The sequence below is a fragment of the Plodia interpunctella genome, chromosome 11 (genome assembly GCF_027563975.2).
Source record: "Plodia interpunctella isolate USDA-ARS_2022_Savannah chromosome 11, ilPloInte3.2, whole genome shotgun sequence".
Taxonomy (NCBI): domain Eukaryota; kingdom Metazoa; phylum Arthropoda; class Insecta; order Lepidoptera; family Pyralidae; genus Plodia; species Plodia interpunctella.
Genome location: NC_071304.1, coordinates 575,754 through 589,641, shown reverse-complemented (window position 1 = coordinate 589,641; position 13,888 = coordinate 575,754). Strand labels below are relative to the sequence as shown.

General features: G+C 36.0%; 1 protein-coding gene across 1 annotated transcript; it reads left to right on the top strand.

The window, feature by feature from the left end:
- Positions 1 to 2,959: 2,959 nt before the first annotated feature.
- LOC128673777 (ecdysone oxidase-like) lies at positions 2,960 to 6,403 on the top strand. The gene is made up of 3 exons (XM_053751864.1): positions 2,960 to 3,083; positions 3,666 to 3,799; positions 4,099 to 6,403. The coding sequence occupies exons 1-3, from the start codon at positions 2,972 to 2,974 to the stop codon at positions 5,581 to 5,583; spliced, it is 1,731 nt and encodes a 576-aa protein (XP_053607839.1). The 5' UTR covers positions 2,960 to 2,971; the 3' UTR covers positions 5,584 to 6,403.
- The last annotated feature ends 7,485 nt before the right edge of the window (positions 6,404 to 13,888 follow it).

Here is a 13,888-nt window from a genome sequence, read left to right as displayed (position 1 = left end):
TAAGAAGTCAAATAATGAATATGGAAATCGGGATTGTCTTCTTAGAAGAGTCTTCTAAATTATATATTATCTGTGATAAGATCTTGACAAAGGGTTAAGTAGGGTTGACACATCGTATACGTAGGATAATGAACTTTAAAAGGAAAGTTAATCCATGATAGAACAGTGATACCGTTAACAGTAACATTATCCTAAGAATAGTATAAGGAAGTACTATAAAAAAAGTTTTCACTTCCTACAGGAGATCCTTTCTACTGAAATATTTTTATTAGTAAAGTAACGGAGCGAACAATCTTTTTGTTCAGAGTAAAGCTCAGAATAAAAACACTCTAAGGGGTATAATAATTATGTTTAGAAGTTTTGACGATTTCTTCTAATAATAAATTATATGAATACTACATACTTTATTAGTGAGGCAGTTGGCTCTAAATACGTTTCAATAAATCCGCAGCTGAGACCTAAAAATACTTTTTGTCAAATGAATGACAAAAACTATTTTTATTATAGGTTTATGCACTGCTAATTGTTAGTAATAATGATACAAATTATATAACATCAAATCAATAATAATGTCAAAAGTAACTGGGCTGGTGTTGGGAGATGCTGAGAAAACAGTTAAATTAACGTGACTGTGGATCGGTTCAATCCATGGTTCATCTATAGTCTTACCCAAGTAAACCCAGCCTGGAACAGATTCTGCCCCAAACTGAGTCTGAAATAATATATAATTTTTGCTGTTATTTACTAAAGATACCCAGAAATATTTTAACTAAACCTCGCTTCAGTTCTAATTTTGGAATGTTTGATTCTTATTTTTATGGTCGTATAACACAATAGGCTTAACAACGGTTGAGTAATAAGCATCTCCATAGGAAATTTTGGTTGGAAGGTTGATTGTTAGATAATGCTTTTAGCATTAAGTCTTGTCTTTGCTTATTGTACTGTTACAAATTGTATTTTTGTCAAAACAAAAGTCGTGTCAACCCTATTAAATTAATCTAGAGACAAACTTGTGCAAATTTAATAAGTTATTGAGAGTGAGCCTCGTGTCAAGTTCAAGCGGCAGCACCGATGTTTGCAACTTTAACTTTGTACATGAGTGACGAAAATTAACTTCTTAAGTAGGCAAGCATCACTACATAGGAATAAAACAAGTTTTTTTTTTTTTTTACAAAAACGTCATTTTTACCACAAGCTTTTATTGTCGTCAGAGAGATATTGTGGCATTTAACGCCTGACACATGTCCGTGCTGTAGTTCTCTCGTTTGGAGCCCATCCGGGCTGCACCGTCAGGTCATAATTACCTGCATTGCATGCATGCATGCTTATAATGCATTGTCATGGAAACTGAAGCGAAGTGGGTAATTTCAACTCTATAGGACAACTGGAAGTAGGTGAAGTCTAATTTGCAAGATTTGATTACAGACAGACAACGGATCAGGTGAAACTAAATAAAAGCTTGTATATAACAAATAGGCATAAAAGTCGCATCCCACTGTCTGTCCTTATGTATGCTTAGATATTATTCGTATTGACGATGTAAATTATTACGCACAATGGCCTTCCGTTTTCGCGAGTCTTAACCCTGTCTAGTCCATAACTGATAAAGACGTGATGATGAAGAATCTGACAAACTGAATACCAAATAAAGAACTGACATATAAAGTCTGTCTGTCTGCTACAAATTGTTCGGAACGCAGTATGTATGCGGATGAGCGACGGAGCTTGTAGTGACGTATCGAATGCGTGGTATAACATTCTGAAGTTTAATCTATTTTTACTATGCCATTGAAGCTTTTAAAAGATTGGGGCGGCTAGTTTCGATTTAATTAAGATTAGGTCGTGGGTATTATTCTTCTTAGGCCCTTTCTATGATTCTCCTTCTTCTTATGGTGAGTTGAACTAGTCAACTTTGACGTTGGTTGATAAAAAAATATACATAAATGTATATTTAAAAAATGGTAAGCCCTTCTCGCATAATAGGGACCAACACTGTTTGAATGAGTTTCTTTCGGCATTTCTTCTCAGCAGTGGTCGTTCCGAAATGCTAGCTTTGGTAAATATAATTTAATTTAGAATATGACGTGAAAAAGTGCCTGTGAAGGCCTAATTTTTGAATAAATTATTTGATTTTGATTGTGTTGACTTTGATCTGCCTGCCGCTGATGTTTAGACAAAATGGCGTACCTTTGCGTTTTCCTGCGCAGGTTAAAGTTGACTGGTGTAAACTACTCTTCATTAAAAACAATAAAAAATATATATTTTCAAAGGATACAATAAAACGCATTCAAACAAGCTTAAAGATTTTTCAAGCTTATTGTTTAAAATGCTCCACGTGAAGTAATTCTATAAATTCGTATAATTCCGTTTTCATATTGAGGTACATACGGTACTCTGATTAATTGCTGTGCGAACATATTATAAACATACAACTTATTATATACTTATCAAGCAATTTTAGCGTTACCGTAACGAATTTATTGCTCGCTAAAACATATGTGTTTAGCGAGTGTTTCATTTCATTATTACATTCATTAAGGCCCACATATTACACCACCGTTACATTTTATCAATTTCTTATATTTATTAACGAAAATTAAAAAAAAAATCATTACAAATACATACAAGATTTATTAAAAAGTATTTACAATTTTCTATTGGACACAGTTGCCACAATATATTAAACTGATGACTCTGGTCACCAAAATTTGAATAATAAATTGTGACTACATTGTATAGAAAACTACAAACCTTCTAAAAAAAAAACCATTTATCTGTAGTATAAATTGTTAGGAATATTTTTTTAGTTTCTGATAATAAATAAAATAATAGTAAATAAATAAAAGTAATTGAAAAATGTGATGGTGTCACGAGGTGCGGTAATGCGTCCTCTTAATTACCCGTAGTTAGGCAGTGTATAAGTACTATCGTTCTGGTTCATTTTGCAATATTTTTTTAGTACAGATTAACAATGGACGCAGCGGTGTCGGTGGCGTGGATCCGTGAGGTCCAGGACGGGTTTCAGGCATTGGCAGTTATGGCTATGACAGCATTTCTTTTCCCGCCAAACGCGGAATTGAATGGTATGTCATTTATTTTATTCATAGCCAGATAGTAATTAGTAACTTTTCGAAAAAGTGATTCTGTTTGATTTCTGAATAAATTCTTTAGTTTGTTTTTGACTTATCATCATCAGCCATTTTGACGACACTGCTCGCGCCCTGGCGTAGATGATTAAGGTAGATCATGACCCATCACGCGGGCTCATTGCATATTGGCGGGTTGGACTGCAAATGTAACCGAGACCAACAGTTTAACGTACCTTTCTAAGCACGAAGGAGCTCAAGATAATACTTTTTTGGTAACCCATCCAACGATCAACCATTGTGAATGACTTAACCATCAGTATCACAAGCCGAACACGCTAAAGCTTCTAGCTTCTCATCCATTTTGACTCATAGTAACATATCATTCTCCAGCAATAAGCAAGTCTTGTTCTGGCAACCAAGGATGCCGAAGACTTTACGTGACATCTGTGTCTCTTCTTTCCTTTTGTCCCTTCAGCTTTTCTTGTAGTAGTTGTACACAAGTTGGTCCACCCAGTCCCTCTATTTGATCCGTGACTACACCATATAGGTAGGCTATCAGTTCTGTCACATTTGCAGATGGTGACACATTCGACTACATCGTGGTCGGCGCGGGGTCTGCAGGTTGTGTGATAGCGAGCAGACTCACTGAGGATAAACATGTTAGTGTACTCCTGGTGGAGGCTGGTGATGATCCGCCTTTGGATTCTGTTGTAAGTTGTTCTATATTTTATAATCATTTGCTTGGAGCAAGACTGGGACTTCACAAAGTAGGAGCGGGCTGCAGCCGGGTTTAATTTATCAAAAATTACAAATCAACAAATTCAGTAGTTAAGTTAAGATTTCCTGTTTATTGAAAGGTCCGATTAAGATTATAAATCGTAATAGTAAAGTATACAATCTAGGTACACTATATAATAGGGAGTCATTCACTGGCTTTGAGAACCCTGGTCAAATTAAAATTGCAATTTGTCAAAACTTAGACATATTTTATTTCTTGTATTTTCTTCAGCTTCCGGCCTACCAAGAATATTTACAAGAGTCCAAGTGGGACTGGAATTACACCTCTATACCGTACTGGACCCAGAAATTCCACACTGGAGGGGTGACATCTATGAGTCGTGGAAAGATGCTTGGAGGGAGCAGCAGCAGTAACTTAATGGATTACGTTAGAGGCAGTCCTCATGACTACAACTCATGGGCAGATCTAGTCAATGACCAATCATGGAACTACGACAATGTTTTAAGATTATTCAAGAAAAGTGAAAAATTACATGATGATCAAGTTATGAATTCTCCAACGGGAATATATCATAGTACGGATGGGTATTTAGGAGTAACTAGACCATCTCACGAAGAGGCATTGAAATACCTTGAGGCATTTGAAGAAATAGGCCACAAAATTCTTTTAGATACAAACGGAAGGGATGTCCTTGGATATACTGAACCTATGTATACAGTAGCTGATGGAGTTCGTCAAAGTACTGCCCAATCATTCCTACACCCAGCTAAAGATCGTAGCAATTTATTTGTTGCAAAAAATACGTTATGTACAAAAATAATTTTCGATGATAACAATAACGCAATTGGAATAGAAACTATCGATGACCAAGATCAAAAAAAACAATTTTATGCCAGAAAAGAAGTTATAGTATCATGTGGAACTATAAATTCACCTCAGCTTCTAATGTTATCTGGGATTGGTCCTAAAAACCATCTGGAGGAATTGGGAATCCCTGTGAGATCCGATCTACCTGTTGGTGAAAATTTGCAAGACCATGCTCCAATATTAACTGTTTATCCTACAGTACAATTATTTGGACTGGAAAAACCGCTGAATCCTCATGACGTACCTTCGCCCGAAATTATTGGTTATGTTGCAATGAACAAATCACAAACGTGGCCAGACTATCAAACAATCATTACGATAGTAACGGAGAAAACATTTCTTGATTTATGTGGTTTCACTTACACGTTCAACAATGATGTTACTCAAAGCTATTACGAAGGTTGTAAAGGGAGAGAAGTTTTGTTTTCGCTGACAATACCATTACATCCAAAATCTAGAGGATATATTTTATTGCGCAGCCGTAATCCTAAAGATTATCCGATAATAAATCTCAACACATACTCTGATGAAAAAGATTTAGAAGATGCTATGACCTTCGTGAAGGATGTTGATCTTGTGACAAGATCAACATTTTTCCAAAGCATCAATGCTAAACATTTGAATTCTCCAGGATGTGAGGAGCTAAATCCTGACAGTAAAGAGTATTGGAAGTGTCATATAGAATTCATGACTACGACAATATTTCACTACGTGGGGACCTGCGCCTTGGGGTCTGTGGTGGACTCCAGGTTGAGGGTATACGGCGTCCAGAAACTCCGCGTCGTCGACGGCAGTGTGATACCCACAATCACTAGTGGAAACACCAATGCACCTATCATTATGATTGGGGAAAAGGCTGCGGAAATGATTATCGAAGACAATTGTTGATGATGGTTTTAAATAAGCCTGTATTAAATACTTCGGCTGGATAAAGCTATTTCATTCTATCACTTTTCAGGCACTTAACTAATCGAACTCCATTTGATTTTGCTGAAGGGGAAAGAGAATTAGTATCTGGATTTAATATTGAATATAGAAGAGGGGGAATTTGCATTTTTTAGCTGAATATTCAAAAATTTTATTTATAAGTTTAATTTTTAGTTTCTGCTCTATGTCCTTGTGTGTGTGTATATTCCTTGTTGGTATACAGACTGTCTCGTAAATTCGAGTGGTTGATAGGATAATATGAGTGTTTATACTGCTCCTTGAGCCTGCCCGGGGGAATTTCGAGATATGTTAAATAACTAATAATTCTGGCATATTCCGAGCTGTTATGCCGGAATGCTCAAGATCCGCATAAAAAGTGTTAATTTTTTAAAATCTTACAATCTTCCGCCTGCTGACGTCATTGAGACCGTTACTATGTGTCTACTGTACGGGCTCACGGCTATGTGTCTACTGAACTATCATTGTTTAAAGGAATTTATCACAAATTAGCATGTTCAAGTAATGTTTGAAGCTCTTTTATTTTCCGTACAAAATCCGCTGGTGACTCTGAATGAGTCAATAGTAATATACATATAAAAGAAACCACATGTATAAATATTAATACGCAGCGCAGGTTAATATTTTTTCTTATGGAGAACTGTGGCAAAAGATCCTACGCCACAAAGTAGGCAGTGTTATTGCAGGCGTTGGCCACATGTCTGTTCGGTTGTCCGATATAAAAAGGGTTATGTTACTAGAAATAAATGACGCTAAGTAATGAGTTAAAGGATTTTATTACAAGATATTAAATTGAAATTCAAATAATTTATTCAGAAATTAGACCTTCCCAGGCACTTTTTCTTGTCAATTTTCATATTTATAGTTATATTTCACAAGCTACAAACAACTGACATTTCGCAACGACCACTGCTGAGAAGAAATGCCGAAAGAAACTCATTTGCGATACATTTGACAGTGTTGGTCATGCCAGATCGGTTTACCAATATTGTTTCTTACAATGTTTTTTTTTTCTAATAATATATAAAAGTACATAATGTACATAGTCAAAAAGTATATCAGAACAGGTTATGATTGTGATCCGAGTGCTGATTATAATATATATATATATATATCGATGTGAAACACAATTAAAGTTAAATTCATAATTATCCCGCTATAAAGAAGACCAGTGCCCCACTAGACATTTCAATGGTATCATTTCAATGTAATAGAATTACTACTAATTCCTGTTAAAATGCTTTTAATCAAATTTCAATCCTCTTAAGGGTATTTAAATGGATTTGTTATACAAGTCACACTTGCTTTTAACTTTGAAAATAATAACGTGATGAAAATATTCTACCTAGCTAGGTTTATAGCTAATAAAATAATTCTAGCCATGCCGAGCTGGCATGGTCTCGAAAGCTCAGTGGTTAAGAGCACTGTCCCGGATAGACAGGGGCGTGGATTCAATTCCAGCTCGATTCCAGAATTTTTTTCATCTCATTGTTATTTGTAATCACGACGCAGGAACATTTTACTGTCGGAATATTTGTATAATGAAATGAGAGATGAAAATATGAACACGTATGTCTGTATGTACAAACAATAATGACATTGCCAATTATAAGGTATGAATGGAGGCGTTAAAGAGATTATTATAGAATCGATAGTGCAGAATGTGCTACGATCATAAGGTATATGGTACATAAATGTACCAATATTTGGCCAAAAAAACTAATATTAATAATAATCCTACTAATATTATAATATTTTATAAACTTTCGCATTTATATATGCGAAAGTTTGTGAGGATGTATGTTTGTTATCACTTTCACGTAAAATCTACTGGACCGAATGTTATGAAGTTTGGTACACGGGTAGAAGATAGCCTGGAATAATACATAGGGTACTTTTTAGCTAAAACAATAATGAATATGTGTTGTAATGGTTGAAGAAGAAGAGGAAGACCAAGAAAGAGGTGGTAAACTGTGTTGTATTATGAGTATGAATGAGCTGAAACTGGATGCGAGTATTACAAGAAAAAATATTCGTTTTATACCATATTAATTAAACTGTGAAAAAATAGTCCCACCTCAGTACAGTCCTAACATAGTCCTTATCCTTACATAAAACAAAGACTGTGTGTCTGTTCGCGATAAACCCAAAAACTGCCGCAGGAATTTTCGTGCGGTTTTCACTAATAGATTGTGTGATTTCTAATAATTTATTATGTTTGTACCCGAGCGAAGTTGGGAAGTGCCGTTAATTAAACATAAAAAAAATTGTAGCTCAACAAGGTTTGGTATTGATTAGACCAGTTTATGTAACGTTTACCCTACACAGGCGTGACTGTTGGTATCACAATGCCGCTCCGTCAACACTGAGACAGCCAAATGTTACGCGTGACCTGTGATCATCTGCTGATGCATTGATAGCTTTTATAAATATCGCACCTTGATGTCTATAAAAATGTCTTAATCATCGAACGAGTTTAAGTGCTGTACTTGTTCTATATGAAAATATCTTAAAACATTTCAATTTATGGACGTTTAATGAGCCATGAGACCAAGCGTCTATAATTTTTAGGGTAGATTCAGACGGACTGACTTCGTCCATGCGTCGTTCGTATTTATGTTGTAGGTGTTAGTGTCTGTAGATACTAAAAACTTCGATATCAAGGATTGCTGCTTTCTGCATACGAATATACATATATATTTCACTTAGACTATATGTAAGTATAATCTAAAAATTCACAACATGAATTTCGTCAAAAGTCCAAAAACCAGATATGCATATAATCGAAAAAAGCCATATTGGAAAGAGTTCCCAAGTTCAAAATGTGAAACGCACGACTCGTTAGGTCAGTCAATGGCAAGCGAATGTTTCGAACTGAATGCAGTGGTACAAATTGCATATCGTCACAGATACAAATCCAACTAAAATACACAGCGTCTCGGTTCTTCAGTGTTTATGGCGTAAAACAGAAATTAAATCGGACATTGTATTCAAATTCAATGACAGTTATAAAAAAAAACGAATTTCCATATGTAAAAAAAGAAAAAACGGAGTCCTTACAAAAATCACCAGTGCTAGTTTGCTCCAAATACTGAGCAATCGATGAAGTGGTACAATAAATTCCATCCCAGCCTTTTCTTCAAAGACCTCAGTAAAAAAAAATGTCTTATACGTCTTTTTGGACTCGACGCAGAAAGTCAGTAGAGATAAGCTTTTTACAAAAAATTCATTTTTGACACAAGCTTTTAGTGTTGTTATAGAGAACTTATTGCATTCGATGTGTGACCAAAAAGTCTGGAGTATTACCATTCCTAGGTACACCATCTTATCATAATAATGCATTGTTATTTAAAATTAATGAGTGTACAAAATTTCAGCTCAATCGATTGAAGATATCTGCTTCTAAATTGATTTGCAAGATTCCACCCGAGACAAAGTGATATAGGTACAATGTAACTTAAACAAGTTTTTTACAAACATATAATTTTTGCCACAAGCTTTTATTGCCGTCAGAGAGAACTCACGGCATTTAATGCCTGACAAAATTCATCTCAGCGCTTTAAACAGTTGAGGAGTTCCCTCGTTTGGAGCCGATCCGGGCTGCACCATCTGGTCATGCTTATCATAATGATACGTTGTCATGGAAACTGAAGCGACGTGGGAAATTTCAACTCAACTGGAAGTGGGAGAAATCTAACTTACAAGATTTGATTGCAGACAGACAACGGGACAGGAAAGTACCTATATAAAAGCTTGTAAATTAGGCGTTCTGCGATATCTAGTGAGTAGTATATCCATGGTTGCATACCGATTACTGGCGCAGTAGTAGACGTGCAATATCGACAGCTATGCAACTAACGGTGCATAGTTGAATTTCTGCAATGCTGCTCAAATTCTATTCGTGGCAGTAACAGTGACCTGTGGGAGCTATATACTTACACTAGCGACCCGCCCCGGCTTCGCACGAGAGCAATATTAAACTTGAATAATGATTTATTTAAAAAAACCGCATTAAAATTCGTTGTTCGTCGAAGTTTGAAACATTTATATGGATAGACAAAACGGAAGCGACTTTGTTTTATATTATGTAATGATAATGAATAGAGGAAAATAATTTACACCATGGGGCTCCTGCCTTAGAATAGGATACCATGGGTGTCGCACATGGCGACTAAGGGATAAAAAGACAGGCTGATACATTATAAAAAAAAAGTCCCCCTGTCGCGTCTGTGTACCACCGACGCGATACAAACAGTATATAAACGCGATAAACTCAAAACTACTGGTCGGATTTTTCTGCGGTTTTCACCAATAGATAGTGTTATTCTTGAGGAAGGTTACTTGTACATTAATGGTTTGTATTTTTTTATGGTTTTACCCGAACAAAGCCGGGATGGATCGTTAGTGTTATACGTATCTTCCACACGATCAATTTTGAAAAAACTTCAGCTTTTTCTTTTAGTAAATAAAAAGAAAAAAAAACTTCGAAGCGACCACGACGTAATGACGTTCATCTTTGATGTTTTAAGTACGTTCGAACGTCATTTCCTTTGAGTATGTCAATATCGTTAAAATATCACGTTTGAGAAGATACTTCTGGATGTTCACAAAGATATTTTTGAAGTGAAAACTTCTTTAGCGGCGTCGTGCACTTTTTGTGTTGGATAAAAATGTTAAACTCGCGTCAGGACACGCGTGACCCGATCGAAAATACCTAAGACGTAAAAATACACAACGTTAATACTCAAGTTTTCACTTGTGCCGGCGCACCCCGAGTGCAACCCGATTTTTACTAAGCATAAAAGGTAATTTCTTAGATGCCATCGGTATCCCATTGAAGAACAAAGGCCTCCTTCTATCTTGTCCACGTTAATGTGTTATAATCCGGCGCGGCTCCGGGTTAGTATATTATTATAATAAAAAGCAAAATAAAATCTAGTTTTTACAGTATTGATCCAATCCACGCAAAATCTACTGGACGGATTGTTATGAAATTTGGTACACTGGTAGGTTATAACCAAAATAACACACAGGGTACTTTAAATACCGAAATTCTCACAGGAGCGAAGTCCCGGGGCGCAGCAGCTATAAATAACAACACCATTGTTTACCTTAACTCGCTATGACACAAATAAAACTTAGATGATAAAGTGCCAATATTACTTCACTACTCCACAGATAATACAATAACTTAAGACAGACTTAAGTTTCTAGATCCTGTCATAGACTATAACAATACTGAGATCCAAGGGAGTAGGTTTTTCTTCGTTGTATATTTAGAAATGAACAGGTGTGATTACGCCAGGAGACCAATATAATGTCAACTCACTACACTTTACCTGAAAGTAGCTAGCCGAATCTAGACAGACAGCGCGCGAATGTATGAACATTGTTTGTATGACAGCAAAATTTAAATTTAAATGTATTTATTTTGTGAACATACGTAAGTAAAACATGTTGACGTATTTGTGAATTGTTGGTAGCTTTTTTAAAACCTTTCATGACTTGTCCCACAGCTGGGTAAAGGTCTCCCCTTTATTTCTCCACCCATTCCGATTCAAGGCAAAGTCTGACTATTCTCTCATAAAATTATTGAGGCCATCGCGCCGTCTACTCCTTGGTCTGCCTCTGCCTCTTCGGCATTCAGGTTCTAGCCGCATGCGACGTGTCCCTTCCAATCTATTTCAGCTTTTATTTACCGCAATAAATGTGCCATACCAGATGTGCTAAACGGCCATAGTATGGCGAACCATTTGTCGATAATGTATATAAATAGTCAGCTTATAGGTGAAAGTCGCAAATTTCGACGTGGTACGCCTATTTTGTGACAAGATATCAGGGCAAGATAGGAGGTAAACCCCTCAAAGAGTCCAGAAGATGTTACCTAATTTTAAACAATGTTCTTAGTTACAGTTAGAACTAATTAGAAGTTACCGCAGCACCGTTAGATTGCTCAGAACTGTATATCTCAGGAACGAAGTAAATGAGAACATATAATGTAAAGACATAATTGCTACAACATAAGCTTTAAATAAAAAACTACTATTATAAGCAAACAGTTCTATTGTCGACCTCGGTGGCGCAGTGGTAAAGTTCTTGCCACTGAACCGAGAGGTCCCGGGTTCGATCCCCGGTCGGGTCATGATGGAAAATGATCTTTTGCTGATTGGCCCGGGTCTTGGATGTTTATCTAAATATATATTTGTTATAAAATATAGTATCGTTGAGTTAGTATCCCATAACACAATTCTCGAACTTTGGGACTAGCTCAATCTGTGTGATTTGTCCTAATACATTTATTTACTTTATTTAGTTCTAGTTCACTAAAATAATTTTAAATATCCCAACTGAACATTGGGATATTTAAAATTATTTTAGTAAACAATCAACTTGTCCGCGGCTCCGCTCACGGCCGAAAAAATCTTGTGTGTTTTACATACTAACTTTTGCCCCTTTACAATAAATATGGTGTCGGTTTTCGAAATAAAAAGTATCTTATATTTGACATCGGGTATTTACCTATATATGTTCCAAATTTCGTCAAAATCGATTCAGCGGTGAAACTATGACAGGCAGATATACAGACTTTCGTATTTATAGAATTAATATAGTGTGTAAATAAGTATGATTAGAATATGATGATTCTGTGAAATATATATAATAAAATTGTTTATACGTACCTCTTAACAGACTGTATTGAGGGAAACTTGTAGAGGTTCCCTCATTATTGTGAAACTTCGACGTTTGTATTGTTCAATTCAATATTTTCTATTGACATTTTTCAGCAATTCCGAGCTACGTTGGCTTGTCAAGCGTTTATTTTTACAATACCGTACTCAATGTTATGAGGTTGACATTTTACTTTCTTTTCGAGTAGCTATGCTAATTAATTAATGAAATTAATACTGGTGTCAGACTTTATTCGAGTCGCCTGAAAGTGTTTGACATGACGTTAAAGACTACCTTGACGACCTCCGTGGCGTAATGGTTATCTTGTCGGACGGCTACACTGGAGATCCCGGGTTCGATGCCCGGTCAGGTCAAGATGGAAAATGGTCTTTTTCAGATTGACCTGAGTCTTGGATGTTTATTATATATATGTATACCTTATATAATATAGTATCGTTGAGTTAATATCCCATAACACAAGTTTCGAACTTACTTTGGGGCTAACTCAATCTGTGTGATTTGTCCGTATACATATACCTAGCGCATCTAAATCCGCGGGAAAAAGTTAGTATACAATAAATATTTTCAACATCAGTTACAATTTTTCTTTCTATCGGCACATATATAAATAACCGAATCTATCACGCAACAGAAATCGCGAATGACGCGTCTAATACCACCGTTATGAGTCATTCCTTGAATGCATCTTTCATCGACTGCTTAAGATCAGGAATGAGAAAAGGTCCAGAAGTGGTTTATTCTGAATAGACCAGTTTCCGTCCAGGAGATTAGGGCTGCGATTCCACGTGAGCTATAGCTAAACTAAGCTGTTACTTCCTCACTTGCGCTTTGGAAGTCGAAAGTAGATTTAGTTTTAATTAAATTAAGGTCAATATTATGAATCTGAGGGCGAAGTTCTCACTATCGAATCGATTCGAAGTGAGAGTCAGCGAACCAATCACATTGCGGCGTGGTTGTCGTTGCGTCACAACGGCGCAATGTGATTTGTTAGCTGCGTCTCACTGCGAAGCATCTCGATTGTGAGATGTAAATAACAAAATCGCTCTACGCACACTGAATTTAGCAGTTGCAAGAAATGTTGGTTCATCTAATAGGATTGCGAACTTACTTTGGTTAAAACGGTATGGAAATTCAGTTTAGCGTCGATTTCCGAGCTGAAAGCTACCCTATGTCCTTCTCCATACTTCAAACATAACATTTGTATACAAAATTTCAAGAAGATTGGTTAAGTAGATAGAGCGTGAAGAGGTCACAAAAAAAAAGATTTCGCATTTATAATATTAGTTAGAATTAGGATGTAAGCAGAGCTAGATGCGATGGGGTATTTTATAGACTTTGTATGATTATGCTCAATTTTGTTGTTCTATGACGATGTATAGGCGCTTGGAGAGTTCTAGGAAATTCTATGGATATTTCCTAGAACTAGCTAGTCAAATTATACTTATTTTTTAAATGCTCTAGTTTAATAGTCACTAGAACTTTCCTCGCACCCAACTAATAAAAGTATGGATATTGGATAGAAGAGTAACATACAGTTAACTATATAATATGGTAATTT

What these genes read in the sequence shown, in the direction of transcription:
- LOC128673777 (XM_053751864.1), top strand. Translation starts at nt 2,972, where the DNA reads ATGGACGCAGCGGTGTCGGTGGCGTGGATCCGTGAGGTCCAGGACGGG. An exon ending in GCCAAACGCGGAATTGAATG is followed by an intron (nt 3,084 to 3,665) that starts GTATGTCATTTA and finishes TCACATTTGCAG; the next exon opens with ATGGTGACACATTCGACTAC. An exon ending in ATCCGCCTTTGGATTCTGTT is followed by an intron (nt 3,800 to 4,098) that starts GTAAGTTGTTCT and finishes TATTTTCTTCAG; the next exon opens with CTTCCGGCCTACCAAGAATA.